The following is a 14,465-nucleotide window of genomic DNA, read 5'->3' as shown; positions in this document are numbered from 1 at the left end:
TTTACATTTTCCTTTGAATTAGTATGACAATACAACTCATCTTAAATTCTAATCTGGATTAGATTTTAATTTGTAATTTTGAGTCAGTTGCACATAATTATACTTGTTATGTGATTGATAATTGATATATACTGACCGTAAATAATTAAAATTTAAAATATACTTATAACCAATTCACTAAAAAAAAGGGAAGTACGTTAAAGAGACTAAGAGTAATGTGTCATTGATTTTTTTTAATAATAAAAATTTCAACCAAAACATCAATATGACTATGAACAGTAAATAAATTACACAGATTCAATCAATACATCAATTTGGATAAGAACAGACATTCACATAAAGTAGGACAAATATCCATCCGGTGAGATTCAAACTCATGACTTCAATGAACTTATTTATGAAATTTTAATAATTTAATCACTAGGCTAAGACATTATTAATGTGTCAGTGATTTGATTAAATTAAATTTGATTTTGAATATAAAATCTTCTGTAAATCTTGACCCCTATTTCCGAATTTTCATAGGGAAGTTCTGAAGAGGAAATGATTCGTGTTGTGATGGGATGGTGAGAAACTCCAAATTCGGGGGCAAATTGTGAGAATTTCTCTGTTATTTCATCCTCCGATGTGATCCAAAAGAAAGAGCATTCTTAAGATAGGTACAAATTTCCTTTCAGTAGTACTATTTCTTCCCCAAGTGGCAATGATATGACCACCTGTACTTCAGTTATATGGTTCTTAATTACCGCTGTTAATATTATTTCCATACACAGAATACTGCCACTTAACATGTTTCAATACGTTATTCTTAATTAGTACCTGAATGTGGACAAATGTGTAATAACAATAAAAACCTCTTACAACAGCAAGAATTAGCCAGTAAGCTCTCTAAGATCCGCATGTTTTTATATGTTGATTGGTTTTGCCCAATCCAACCGACCCCACAATCCGATGATTAGTAGACACGTCTCATGATCCTAAAGACTCTAAATAATGACTATACAATTGGACAACACTTACAAATACACCTTTTATATTTTGCTAGTCATATTTCTCTATTTTTTTTTTTTTATCTATTGACTGATTTGAATGTCGGAGGAACCACGTAACTATGATCTTATGTTCTCAAGTTGTTTGTGAAGATTTTCAGATAGTGTTGAGGAGGGGATACGACCCAAACCCACGAACAATATGAAATTTTTAAATAAACATTTAGCATTTAATCAATTAAAGACATTGATGCAATGAAAAAATTAAACATGACAAAGCGCACGAAAAAGAAAAAATAACGCACACTCACACTTGTTGGTAATTAAGTAAATTACGTGAAGCATTTTCCAAAATATCCCGAGTCTCTCATTTTCAGTCTTTTTGTAGAAAGGGAATGGCAGGTAATTAGTAAGGTTACAATTGGATTGATACATATATATATATATATATATATACCAAAAAAAAAGGGGGGGCTGTATTTTGTAATAATAGTTTGACCTTCACTTTTGTATATGACCAATGATCGTCATGACATACACAATCAACAATTTATAATATATATATATATATATATAATATATAAATATAATTGTGTCCATTTTTTGAAGTCCAAGTAGTTAGGTATTTGAACTTCCAGAATTCTGAGTCTTCAAGCAACTTTTCTTCTAGAGAACATTTCCATATATATATATATGAATACTAATTCATATTATATAGTAATGTTTATCTTATTTAATTTGTCAAGTAATATTCCATATTGTTTAATATAATATAGTTGAAAGATTAAATCCACATGAAATTAATTAATTTATTGCAATTTCCATCCAAAATCCACAACCGCGTATACATACACATATACTAGCGCAGTAATATCTTATAATTGACCTAATATAAAATTAATCAACCGACCTGTACTGTGGACTGAATTTATTATTTCAAATCCTATTGTATCATTTTGATTTGTTCAAAGTATACATATCATGTATGTGACATTTTTCTTTTAATTACATAAATAACAGGCTTTGCACACGGAACATATATATTATACTAATATAAAAAAGAAAAATATTTTTCACTAACAACTAGCGCGTCGTGACACTGCAACAACAAATTTTGAAAAGCCAATTATACCCTTACCTATAATTATTTAATTATTTCAAATGGTTCACAATATTTTCTAACCACCAACGTAGTATCATATTTAACCTCCAATTTTCACACACGTTAATCACTTGATCCATTGATTATATATGACGGACAAGTATTGCGCGTTATAATGATTCGTTAGTGTTAAATACAATAAAAATTCCAATCACATCCACATAATGATAGGCATAATCTTATGTATGATTAGATTGCATATAGGCTTAGAAGAAGAAAACAAAAGAATGAATGCCTGGCAGCAAAAGGAGTGAAGAAAAAGGGTCAAAAGAAGCCTTTAAGCCTCTCTCTCTTTTTGAATCATTGAAGCTTCATATCGATTGGCTTAATTCCGATCACAACCCCCCTTTTGTTTCTTTTTAACTTGTATATATATATCAAGGAATAATTTAATTAATTAAGAAACCCTAGGTAGCTAATCTTAGTTCTTTGATCTACCAACGTTGCTGCAAGCTGTCTAGCTTTTAGGATTCTTGAACAGAAAGCAAATCAAAGTGAGAGGCAGAGAGAGGTATGGCAGGTTGTGTCCGTTCAACATGAATTGTACTTAGGACTACGGAAACTCTCCTGGGTTTCTAATTTGCTTCCAGAATATTGTACATGTGTTGGCTATAAATTAGGTAGGTAGTGGGTAGTACTGTAGTGTGTTATTGCTGTCTTCTCATTAATTTATATATTATTATATTTAGATATTATTATTTGTGTTAATTATTTATATACATAAAAAAGTGTATGTCGAGAAATATCTGGGTGAGTGCAGTGCTTAGCTAGGCTGTCCAAGATTTCGTGTTCAAGGTGTTGGATTTTGGAGCTACTTTGGTTGTCTCCATGCCTATTCTTCATCAAGAATCATCAAAAGATTATGGTATTAATGGAAATAAATTGTAAGTTTAGTTATAGTAAAAATTGGAAATATAAATAAAAAATATATTTTTTATTTTAAATTGATGTTAATTTTATATTCTATTTAATATACATATATACATACTTATATAAAATCAACATCACATAAACATTTAAAATATATCTACAAAGCTCCCAATCCTTGAAGAAAGTGGGAAGAAGCCCTCATTCCAAGTACTTAAACTATACTTTTCCTTAATGAAAACTGGAAATAATAAACTTATGCTTCAAAAGCCATTTTTGGGACTTAATATACTAAAAAGGCAGCACTAGAAAGCAAGAGCATCAACACAAAGCTTAAAGCTAACTACTCAAAACATCCCATTGATTACTCAATTAATTGGAATGGGCATAGAACCTTTGGATGATACGGATGGCATTACCATCATCTCCATGCATTCACAAATCCCATTTCTAGATTGCCATCCAACCAACATTATTCGCTAATATTCTCTCGTGCTGAGCTGTTTATATTTTATTCAGTCGCCAATCGATTAGTTAGTTATAATCACATTATTGGTACCGGAGGAAAAAGTTACTTAGTAGCTGCCTGTATGCTTTCTACTGCATAGACTAATGGTGATCCCGCATAAAAATAATAAAAATTCATTATAAATTAATATGATAATGCTCGAAATATTCTAAATCGATAAATTGTTACAATATGATCTCTTTGATGTAATATTTAATTATAACCTGTGGTTGTAGGATACGTAGGAGGCAGACATGTTTGAAATTGAGTGTGGAATGGCCTAAAGGATGATACTAATAAACAAATTAAGAATAATTCTTCCTAATCTAAAATCGGATTTATGAGAAAGTGACCTCTTTGGGTGCTCTAAATTAAAGGCTGAATGGTACGCCAATTTTTGTGGGCTAAGCCCAATTATTCAGCCCACTCCGTATTACTTGTAAAAGATTATTTAATATATGAAGATACGAGTTAAATGTTAATAAATACGGACATATACTTATATATGTATAATAAAATATCAAAATATTACAACGTAAATACTATGCATGAAGTGAAGATGACATATTAAGATTAATTCATTTTGGGCATATAGTCCCCCCCCTTTTTTTTTTTTTAGCAAGCACTTCAATAACAAAATAATATAATTAAACAATAAATTAAAATTGTCACTATATATATATTACTTAATATTTTTTTTTATTTGTTCATAAAATCTTGTTTAGTCACGAGATATATTAAAATATTCAAGATCCTATAAAAATATATCAGTAACGCCTAGGAAACAGGTTCATAGTTTGATGTTTGAATGAATTTCCAAAAGAGCGACGAGATTTTCCTGAAAACCGCAAGTTTCATTACGTTGTAAACTTTTACATAATACACTAAAACGGACAGGATGCAATCCTGTCCCATATGAGATAGCAAAGGCATAGTGCCTCTATTTTCAGTTCAGCAGAATCCACAGGCGAGGGGAGCACCACAGAACACAATACAAAGTGGCACATCCTTACATAAATTACACAGCCCTTAGCCTACCGCAAAAAACAACTGATGACTAGTGGGAATTTAGGCAGCCTCAGCAAAACCCAGTCGGAGGTTGCCATAATCGAACACCGTGTGATAAACGCCCATGAACACGTCTCCAAGAATCCTGCAACCCCGTTATGTATTGCGTTTAGAGACAAGGTCATCTTGGAAAGACGTATAAAATCTATTAGCATAGCAAGACAAGTGTTGTCTTTTTACCGGGTTGATGAAACTTTTAGCAAGTCGAATGAATATGTTGAATATAAACAACGACGAAAATTGAACACAATTTCTCTCCTAGCTTAGTTCTTTTGGTGCGTTCATGATCACAACCATAAAGAATTGTCGTGTTCTTATTTCAAGAGATCATGAATGTTATTTTTGTCCAACATACCACAGAGGGCCTCGAGGAGGTGATACATCCAAAGCCATGAATCCACTGATGCAAATAGCAGCAGGACCTTCACCAGTTTTAAGAATGTACTGCCAACAATATAAACGCGTTCAAGAAAGTGGATTTTGAACTGTTAAAAACAACTGAGCAAAATAGCAGATCAAACTGCCGTCCTTGGAGGGCAACGCTTGTGGTGTTTGATGGTGCTATAAGTTTCTAATGAAGTAACCCGTAATGGCAAACATGGAGGAATTCTAACAGTGTAAAATTATCGAACCTGCTCTGGAGTGAGAACGTAAGCTTTATCACCGATGGTAAAGGTGACATTAGGCATGCTTGATATGGCATTGCAGTCGATCAGCGCCTCTCCACCTGGACTTGGTATGCTCTCACAGAGCTAAAAAATAAAGAATATTTCAGTATTACATTTTGCACCAGCTTTTTCACTTCCAAGGCAGAATATATTGCATCATTAAGGTCACCTGATTCACGTAATCCAGCACTTTCTCCTTTACTTCTTGATTATTCAGCTGATTTTTCATCCAAACAACAGCCATCTGACAAGCCGTACATAATGGATTTTCACCAACTGATGTTCCCTTATCGGTTTGTTTATCAACAACCATTGCAATATTTGAGCTGCAATAAGTAGCAAGTCAAGTTAGAGAACTTGTCTGGATGTCAGATGGGGAGCATCATGCCGTCAAAAATGAAGCAAAAAACAGGAGCATAAGGGAAATTCTATTGCAGGTCAGGGAGCCCCACATCCCTGATAGACTTCATAATTTTAAGCAAGAGGGATAGTTAAGACAATGAAATTAATGCATTCAGACCTCACAGACTGAGCTCCATCAGAATAGCATAGACCAATCTGCGAGCAAACTATCTTGGGTTCTACCTGCACAAAGTACACAGTGTTGGATTTTTGTACTGGACCTTGACGTAGGCTGATGAGAGCAATGCTTGTGAATCTTTATGTGCATCTATATGTGTGTGAGAGTGAGGGAGGAAACGGATCAAGATAAGACGTACCCCAGCTACAAGTAGATCCCATATCATGTCTCCGTATTGAGAGACTATTTCTTTACATTCGGTGCTCACGACCCCTTCTGCCCCAATGGCATGGTTGATTTGAGTCACAACAGTCTGATAAAATTGTAGGTCAATCATGAATATAACTATACAAAGCAATTGATGGAGGAACTGAGTACAAGAGAAGTAATATCTTTAAAGAATGAAATTCCATTTATCCTTTTCAGAATGAACCAAGAGTAAAATGGTAGGAATACACACAGTTGGACCAGTGAGCAGAGATGTCCCAGAATCCACGATAGCAGCACAACCACCCTCGCAGAAACCTGGAGGAATGATTGATGAGCAAGAGAGAAGTCAGACCCCCAAGACTCAAGCCCAGCAATATCATCAGATGAATATAATGCAACCCAATTTCTAGCTCAATTTTACAATAATGTTGCCAGAGTAATAAAGAAATACACACACACAAACACAGATTTTACATGACACAAATTAAGTTTAGCACTTAAGAGCTAGTCTAATCAACGAGTCGTAAAGGAGAAAAAGAACAATCACAGCATTTGTATAATTTGATAGCAATTTAGTATGTGAACTTACCGGTAGACTGGTTCCCAATGAGGAAATCGCCCATTTCAAACTGGTAAAAGGAAGATTTGCAGAAGGTGGTGAGAAGAAAACGTTGCAAACTAATCTTTACTCGGTCAAGAGTAAAACACTAGAGTTTTGTTAAAGAAACAATCTATCTTTATATACCTGCCAGTACCCCTTTTCTGTTACAGGAACATAACTGTGATCTCCTTTGTAGTGCTTTGGATCAACTCCACCAAAGATGATCTCACCTCCCACTTCTGCCGTTGGATCACGGTTAAGCCAGAAGGAAAATACCTTCTCATCAACAAGACCTTGATCTACCATATTGTACCTGTCAGTTTGCTGTAAGAATTAGTTTTTGCAGCTACTAAAACGTAATATGATTGGGAAAATTGAAATGCGGAGTATCCATACCAGACTGGTACTGCATCGCCAACAGAAATTTCCTGGAAACCAAGCCCGAGTATTCCATCAAACTTGGCCAGGACAAAGGTAAGGCTTCCTTCCCGTGTAGTCTCAATAAACACCTGACAAGAAGGATGATCATGATCATAATTATAGAGCACAAGTATAATGGAAAAACACAAGTATCATTTTCATAATTTTTCTTTTTCAAGAAACAAAGGCAATAAAGAAAGAAACTAACTTGATCTTTGACCACTACATCACCAACTCCAACATTGTCTTGGCTAAAATATCCAGAAATTGAACCCGAGCCATAGTGAATTGAGCAAGGCTTTCCTGAATCATAGAAGTTTCTAATGCATGAGCTGAGAATCATCACAAGCTAAAGTATTTACAATTACGTTCATTCAAGAACCTTGCAGCAGAGATTGATCAAAACTGAAAAGAGGGAAGAAACATTTAGACTTATACCAATCTTTGTATATGTGCTGGACTTGCTGGCCTTATATCTCGAGTGGAAATAGCATGCGATCTGCATATAATTTGACTTGATAAGTAATGGTGTGGAAGAGTAAAAGCACCAGGCAAATAAATCCTGCCTGAACACTACTTACAGAGAAATAGCATTTTGAGGAGGGAACCCATAAATTAGAGCTTCCAGTATCAAATATGACAGTGAAATTCTGAGGAGGTGAGCCAATGCTAATCTGTCCATAGTATTGGGCATCCATGTAATTCTTCAAATAGACAATATCTTCATCAGAATCACCTAGCTTGATCCGTCTATCTTTCAAAATCGTCCCGTATTTCCCCTCCAATGTAGCCTGTCTGGCAGCTTTAAACCTGGAAAGGTCCAGAAGCCTCTTCTTCAATCCAATTCTCCTCAGACCATCTGATGAAGGAATTAAGGAGCATGTAATGGCCCAAAAACAGACAAGGGTCAGCAGGTAGTGGCGCTTCATTTTAAAGGTTTGCCTGTTCAAGAAACACAAAGAATATGAGCTCAACACTTCCCCATCAGACACAATAGTTAAGGATTGCTGACAATAAGGATGCGGTAGAAGAAGTTCGACAATCTGTAAAGCAATCAACCCAAGCATAAAATAATTCATCAGCAATAGTTATATATATATATATATATATATATATATATACACCATAGACTTTGAAATAAGTAACTAGAGGTGAATATGTCAACTGCCCTTGTCTCGGATTTTCCTTTAGAGGACACAAGAACCATATCATCATACTTTTTTACCTAGGAACAGTAAGCATCATCCCAAGCAACATACGAAGAAACTACAACTCCACACACACAGGGAACAGCCAAGAACTAAGAACTTGCACAGTGCGACATCAACTACAAACCACGTCAAACCAATCAAATGACCACAACTGTGAAACAGCCCAGAAGATGAGAAGGTAAGACAATCCCAACACCAGATATCCTACTACAAAAGAAAAGAGAAACAGTAGCTGATTTCTCAAGAATCAAACTCATCCAAGAAAGATACATACAGAAAACTCTAAGGTGATGACCAAGAACATCACATAACATACGTTTGATCAAGAAAGCGACACAGCTTCAGATTTCATCAAACCTTGTTAACTCAACCGAGAACTCCCAAGAGCAGAACAAGTGAGTGAGAGAGTCCAATGGGAAAAGCTTATGAAGATGAGAGTTTGAAGCAGCGGTCTATCCACAAATAAAGGAGACTGTGGACTGAAAGTTTAGATATTTTGTGGGCTAAGTAGATGGATACTCCTTTTCGTCTCTTTAGCTCAACTTCAAAACAAGGTACTTGATAACATGTATGGTGGGAGGATGACCACGTGTTACTTGTTGCGCGTGGCCAAAACGGTAACCGGTAGGTTTGAGATATTAAGAAACTCGACGTACACGCGCGGCGGAGCAATTAGGCAGTACTGTGCTATTTCACTTTCTTAAGGCACCAATAGTGTAATAGCGAAGTTGCCCAGAAATTTCTTCTTCTTAACCAAGGAGAAGTTGACAGGTGGTAGAGAATTCTTGAATACATTTATAATTACTTCAATAATTGGTTTTTTTCTTTCTTTTTTGTATGTTTATTTTAAATTGTAATAAGTTATCTTATTTTTGCGTGCGGATGAATGGATAATAAATGATATCAATTTGTATATAGAACTGAATTCTTCAATAATAATTATATATTGTACCTGTTTTATTTTATGTGCACGTAAATAAATGTAAGCGAGTTGATTATTAATGTGTATTATTATAATCATTGACTTTGTATGAAGAATAGTAAGTGATATACGGTTTAAATGCCAAAATTTTGTCGTTGATGCCCACCACTTGTAAAATTGGATTTGGAACTCCTTTTGGGCTGAGACGAAACTTCTGCTTCAAGGCCCGGGAACTCCAATCACATAGCCCAGGCCATCATTGTATATCAACTGGCGCAATCGATTCCTGAAAGTAGAATAGCTGAGCTACCATCAAAGTTTCAACTTCCAGTTTTTCGCAGTTACAAATCACGAGAGCCTTGAGATTGATCAATCACCATATAGCTCAACACACAGGTCAGAGGTTGTCAGCCATTCTCTAAATGAAGGTATTCGTGTTAGTCTATAAGTGGCTGAGGTGTTCGACAAAATGTCTCAATGGCTTTGTGACTGTAAACTACTGATTCTGAACTGCTTTTAAAACCCTCTTCTTTCGTTTGGGGTTGTGGGGTTGCTTATAGGTTGAGTTGTGTAGTTGAATGCTATTTTTTGTTACTGTGATTTTCGGGATTCCTTCGAATGAGGTTATGGGGTCATGTTTTTTTTATGTCAAAATGAAATAAATTATTCGATTTCTGGTGACACTTCTATTGTTGTTAGTTCTTTGGAATGGAGCTAAAGTCTGTTAAGCTATGATCATGAGAAGTGATCTCTTTTGACAGACAGACATTGCCTGCCAACCAAAAGTATTCATAACGAAGGCAAAGTAGTTGAAGGATACTAGACGATGGCGCTAAGGCGTATGCTTGGATTCTCTGATGGAGAATTGATGAGGTCAGATGCAAAACCCTGTTCCCGACTGATGAGGCAAACTGCTGGCATTTTTACAGTGGGAGGAGGACTGGGCTTTTGGGTCCTCTGCCGCTTGCACTATGGTGTGTTTTTATACTGCTTCCATTATTTTGGTGCATCTTGTTACTATGGCCTTTTATTTTCCTCTACTTCTTCTTCTTCTCTCTATCAGATGGATATGTTATCTTTTTCGGTAAAATACTTGCGAATTCACTTTCTTACCCAGACAAGGAGGAAGTTTAGTGCCAATTCGACTGGCTTGTTTCTTACTTTGTTCATTCTTTTTGGTCTTTGTGCCTAAATATCATGCATTATCTACATTAAAGTTTAAACATACATAGAATAAGAATCGGGCATGTGATATTCTTGAAAGTTAAGTTTGATACGTTGTATATGCCATCCATGTATAAGAAAGAGACTGCAAGTTCAGGTGACGCAGGGAGAGATATCATGTGAATATATTACCAAATGATTATCAAGATCCAATTTAAATCATTTAATTTATTTTGTTTTTTCACTTGAAATAAAGAAAGTTCGTAGAATAATTGAGCTGCTTTTTTGCTGATTCACCATTTGTTTCAAGTTTCAGGTGATTAATTAATATTTGATCTTGTGGGAGAAAATACTCCTTGAATCAAATGAAAATACAATATTAGCCATACTTTGGAGGTTCCATGATGCTGTAGACCCACTCTTGTTCCTTGCAAACCTTCACCTTCCTTAACCAATCGTCTCTGGTCCCGATTGTGGGCTGTCCATTGCCACTTGATATTGCCCTGAGTAATTCTATTTATGCCTGCATGACATTTAGATAATTGAGGGGCTGTTTTATCAAATCAAGGATCATTGATTTCTCAAGCAAAATCTCCTCTTTCTAAGTCTCAAGAGATACAAAGTACTTATGTCAGGAGATATGATTGATTGGCAAGCATTCTCCTAAAATTGCAACAATGACGGATGCCTGCATCAGTAGTATAAACAATACCCTTTCGGAAGTACAACCATAATGTTGCCAGCGAATGCATGGCTTTGGGTATTTAGTATGTTGAAATGAGAGGCCACCTGCAGATGTCAGATTCTCTTAGAGAAAAGAATATGTTCTTTGTGACTTCAGCATGGTTGACCAACCTGTGAAGCAATGTGCCTTTCCAATTTCCAAAAAAACTCTTAAATCTTGTAAATTTAATTGTTCGATTTAGTTTTCAATTAAAATTTGCTTAATTCGATTCCTTCCAAGGTTTATTTTTCTGATGAATATTTAGCTCAGTGCTGCAATTTAAGACTCGTTCTTTTTGTTTGACTTGTTTCAAGAGTTAATAGTATATGTATTCATCATATTCTCTATCCATCATATTCAAAACAATTCTATATGTATTCATCTAGTTTTGCTGGCAATGCAGGTCCTAGAATCACAGTTCCTAGAAGTCTTAGGTGGGCTGCTTGTGGCGCCATCTCTACAAGTACAACCACAGCTCTGCTAGTTCGTCTATTCAGTCCTGAATGTGAACCCCAAAACATAGCTGCTTATGACCGGAAAAAGTAATGTTGGTTCTTGCAAATTCTATTTGTGTGCTACAGAAACTGGAGAATCAATTTCAAAACAATCAGACTAGAGAATGCATGAGCTACATTGTATTGCTCTGGGTTTAAAAAGACGATGTTGTCATCTATAAGATTAATCGACTTACATTAACTCTATGCTCATTATTGCTGAGTCCTTTGCCCGCACAATACATATCCTTTTCAATCACGACCAATTAGTTTCTATTAGGAGGTCAGGTTTTAAAATATAACAGCAATTTTAGCAGAGAAACTTTTGCCTTAGGCATTAGGATTCACTTCACACACATAGGTACATCATGCAGTTTTAAGCTGGATGATAGAACAGTTCAACAATCGCTGTTGGTGAGAAAACTTGTATTTCATTTTAAAGTTTGATATGCCCATTATTGTTTCTGGTGAAAGGGTCCAAATGTGCGTATGGTTTCCAACAACTCATATTTGGCACAAAATCTTTAATTGGTAGATTACATGATCGATAAACCTTCACACTGGCCTTTACTACAGAGGATTTTGTCCTCATAAGACATGGAACTCATTGCTGTAACTGTGAAACTCTGTCTCGGTGTGATTGTTGAGACTTGTGAAACTTTATGAGTCACATACATAGATCAAATTAAGGATTGGCTGTCTCAATTTTTTAAGTTCAATAAACTCATTTTCTGTCGCTTTTAGTGTGTCTCTTGGTGTTTACAAAGCATCTAAACAACAATCCTAGAAAGCATCTTGTTGCAATGATAACGACAAATCAGCACGCCACTTTCTTTAATAATTGAATCACAAGCATAATTCATCAAGAACGATTTGGACAAGCTTATAAACTATTCAAAATATTATTCGAAATAAAAACAATTATCAAAATGAACTTATAACCCTAAAAAGTGATAACAATATTTTAATTTATTCACAAATTTTGAAAACTTCTTTCAATTTTATTTATATTGAATATAAAATTTTTCATTACTAACATTTTCTGATGCCATTTTATTCAACAATTTCAAATTTTTTACTTTTAAAATAATTCTTTCTAACAAAATCCTGTAAGATGTACGAGCCACGATATCTTTTAAATGAATTTTGTCAAGCACCCTTTAATTTCAAACAAATGCTTAAAACCCTTTTTAGGGCCAGTAGTTAAATCCAAAAGGACAAACATTACAGGAGCAGCCTTGAAATACCAAGTATTTCGATATAAATAATTATTTACCATAATTGCAATTATACTTTTTTACTTATAATTTATTTACATAAATTATTTCTATTTTTTATATAAGTATATAAATCATACCCAACAATCAAAAAATATTAATAGCTTGTGTAATGATATTTATATTGTTGAGATGGTATGTATAATTTTCAAAAATATAAATAATTTGTGCAAATTATGTTGACATTTCTAGTAATTGTACGCATTATTATCTAAAAAGTATGAATTCTTTGTATAAAAAAATCGTAAATTAGGGGTGTAAACGTACTTATCTTATACTTATTTGTAGATTGTTATGTTACATGATTTAAAGCATTAGCTAATACAACAAATAATTTGACATGGCCTCTAAATTTTTATTTACATTTTTCCTTGCCATTATTTTGAAGTTCTTCACACATCTAAAATCCCATTATTATTTTTTTCCAATTAATTTGTTCCTAGTTGTATTCAGTCCCATGTTCAAAACAGACAGTAGATCCACTTGTAATATTCCTAAACACTAAAAAAAATGACATCCTAACCTACATAAAATATTTCATATATACAATTTCAAAAGTTTTAGCTTTACCTAATTTTTAGCACCAAACGTCATATCCAACTACTCACACCTCTCTACAATTATAAAATATAATCATTATTGTAAATTATTCCGTTAATAAATAAATAAATTGGATCAATATAATAAGTGTTCATTTGATTTTGCAATTGTGCATGTTAGTATCACTTTACTAAATTATAATAATTTATTTTTTTATTGATACTTATAATTGTATCATAATTATTACAAAACATATTATGAGTTATTAAATGGAATCATGGGATAAGGCATTATTACCTTTTCAGAAAATCTTTTAATAGGTTAAGGTTATTATAACGAGATTTTGGACAATTATATTCCATTTAATAAATATATGATGTGCATAAAAAATCTTTTTTTTTTCAAATAAAATAATTGAGATAATCTTTATACAAGTTATGTATATATTTTGAATGAAATAAAAGATATGGGATGATTGACTTTCTTTAATTTTAGATTTGATTAATTCTTCTATTTAATTAAATAAATATAAATTGGATGCATAAAATTTTTGCACGTGAAATAAGAATTAAATGAATGAATTTGGATGGGGTGAATTAAATGTGAATTAGAAACAATTGAAAAATCAAACTATAAATATAGCAAAGATATTAATAAGTTGTTAATTGTGTGTAATCAAAGTAGGGAGGGAGGGAGGGATAGGATAACGATTCTCCAAAGCTGCACTGCACATCCGACCAAGAAAATGTCACGTGACCTGCACGTGGGAGGTCGAATGTCAACCATCTCTGGTGCCGGCCGGCATATCCAGTGAAGTCTCCACTTCAACCACTATGTGAAAGTTTCCTTTTTGTTTCTTTGCCAACTTTCATGTTTTTATTACACACTCTCACGCACTAAGCACCACCACCCAAAACGGCCGAAACCCTCCGCCGGACCTCCACCACTAGGCCCAAATGTCGCTCATCAACGGCACCACCGCCATCAACCAAGACCCAGATTCTAAACCCAAACCCATCACTTCGTGGGAGCTCCGGACAGAATTCTCCCACCACGACCCTACCGTCGCCCGGATAAACAACGGCAGCTTTGGCTGCTGCCCCCCCACCCCCCCTGCCGG

The 14,465-nt window shown here is 34.4% G+C and overlaps 3 protein-coding genes across 8 annotated transcripts in view; 2 read left to right on the top strand and 1 right to left on the bottom strand.

The window, feature by feature from the left end:
- LOC105169005 (aspartic proteinase) lies at nucleotides 4,360–8,747 on the bottom strand. 3 transcript variants are annotated; one of them, XM_011089261.2, is made up of 14 exons: nucleotides 8,499–8,747; nucleotides 7,595–7,955; nucleotides 7,452–7,512; nucleotides 7,222–7,316; nucleotides 6,990–7,102; nucleotides 6,738–6,906; nucleotides 6,582–6,621; nucleotides 6,243–6,307; nucleotides 5,982–6,095; nucleotides 5,783–5,847; nucleotides 5,432–5,588; nucleotides 5,227–5,346; nucleotides 4,950–5,038; nucleotides 4,360–4,679 (listed from the first exon to the last, which is right to left on the bottom strand). In XM_011089261.2, the coding sequence occupies exons 2-14, from the start codon at nucleotides 7,940–7,942 to the stop codon at nucleotides 4,595–4,597; spliced, it is 1,521 nt and encodes a 506-aa protein (XP_011087563.1). In that variant the 5' UTR covers nucleotides 7,943–7,955; nucleotides 8,499–8,747; the 3' UTR covers nucleotides 4,360–4,594. The 3 variants fall into 3 exon arrangements, with proteins under 3 accessions (XP_011087563.1, XP_011087562.1, XP_011087561.1); XM_011089260.2 differs by having other exon boundaries at nucleotides 8,541–8,747; XM_011089259.2 differs by having other exon boundaries at nucleotides 8,582–8,746.
- LOC105169004 lies at nucleotides 9,304–11,730 on the top strand. 4 transcript variants are annotated; one of them, XM_011089256.2, is made up of 3 exons: nucleotides 9,304–9,542; nucleotides 9,912–10,120; nucleotides 11,438–11,730. In XM_011089256.2, the coding sequence occupies exons 2-3, from the start codon at nucleotides 9,973–9,975 to the stop codon at nucleotides 11,578–11,580; spliced, it is 291 nt and encodes a 96-aa protein (XP_011087558.1). In that variant the 5' UTR covers nucleotides 9,304–9,542; nucleotides 9,912–9,972; the 3' UTR covers nucleotides 11,581–11,730. The 4 variants fall into 4 exon arrangements, with proteins under 4 accessions (XP_011087558.1, XP_011087556.1, XP_011087557.1 ...); XM_011089254.2 differs by having other exon boundaries at nucleotides 9,908–10,120; XM_011089255.2 differs by having other exon boundaries at nucleotides 9,304–9,574.
- The window catches only part of LOC105169003 (probable L-cysteine desulfhydrase, chloroplastic), a 6,442-nt gene continuing 6,004 nt past the window's right edge, over nucleotides 14,028–14,465 (top strand). The window contains exon 1 of the mRNA XM_011089252.2: nucleotides 14,028–14,444. Within this exon, the coding sequence (XP_011087554.1) occupies nucleotides 14,302–14,444 (143 nt within the window). The 5' untranslated portion in view covers nucleotides 14,028–14,301. The remainder of the gene's footprint in view (nucleotides 14,445–14,465) is intronic.

Source organism: Sesamum indicum, linkage group LG8, assembly GCF_000512975.1.
Source record: "Sesamum indicum cultivar Zhongzhi No. 13 linkage group LG8, S_indicum_v1.0, whole genome shotgun sequence".
Taxonomy (NCBI): Eukaryota; Viridiplantae; Streptophyta; class Magnoliopsida; order Lamiales; family Pedaliaceae; genus Sesamum; species Sesamum indicum.
This window is presented reverse-complemented; position numbering and strand designations above follow the sequence as displayed.

Bases quoted from the DNA above. Each gene is read 5' to 3' on its own strand.
- LOC105169004 (XM_011089256.2), top strand. From the start codon at position 9,973: ATGGCGCTAAGGCGTATGCTTGGATTCTCTGATGGAGAATTGATGAGG. The intron at 10,121-11,437 runs GTGTGTTTTTAT...CTGGCAATGCAG, and splicing joins CCTCTGCCGCTTGCACTATG to GTCCTAGAATCACAGTTCCT.
- LOC105169005 (XM_011089261.2), bottom strand. From the start codon at position 7,942: ATGAAGCGCCACTACCTGCTGACCCTTGTCTGTTTTTGGGCCATTACA. The intron at 7,513-7,594 runs GTAAGTAGTGTT...AATTATATGCAG, and splicing joins CCTCAAAATGCTATTTCTCT to ATCGCATGCTATTTCCACTC. The intron at 5,347-5,431 runs GTGACCTTAATG...TTTATTTTTTAG, and splicing joins TGCTGGATTACGTGAATCAG to CTCTGTGAGAGCATACCAAG.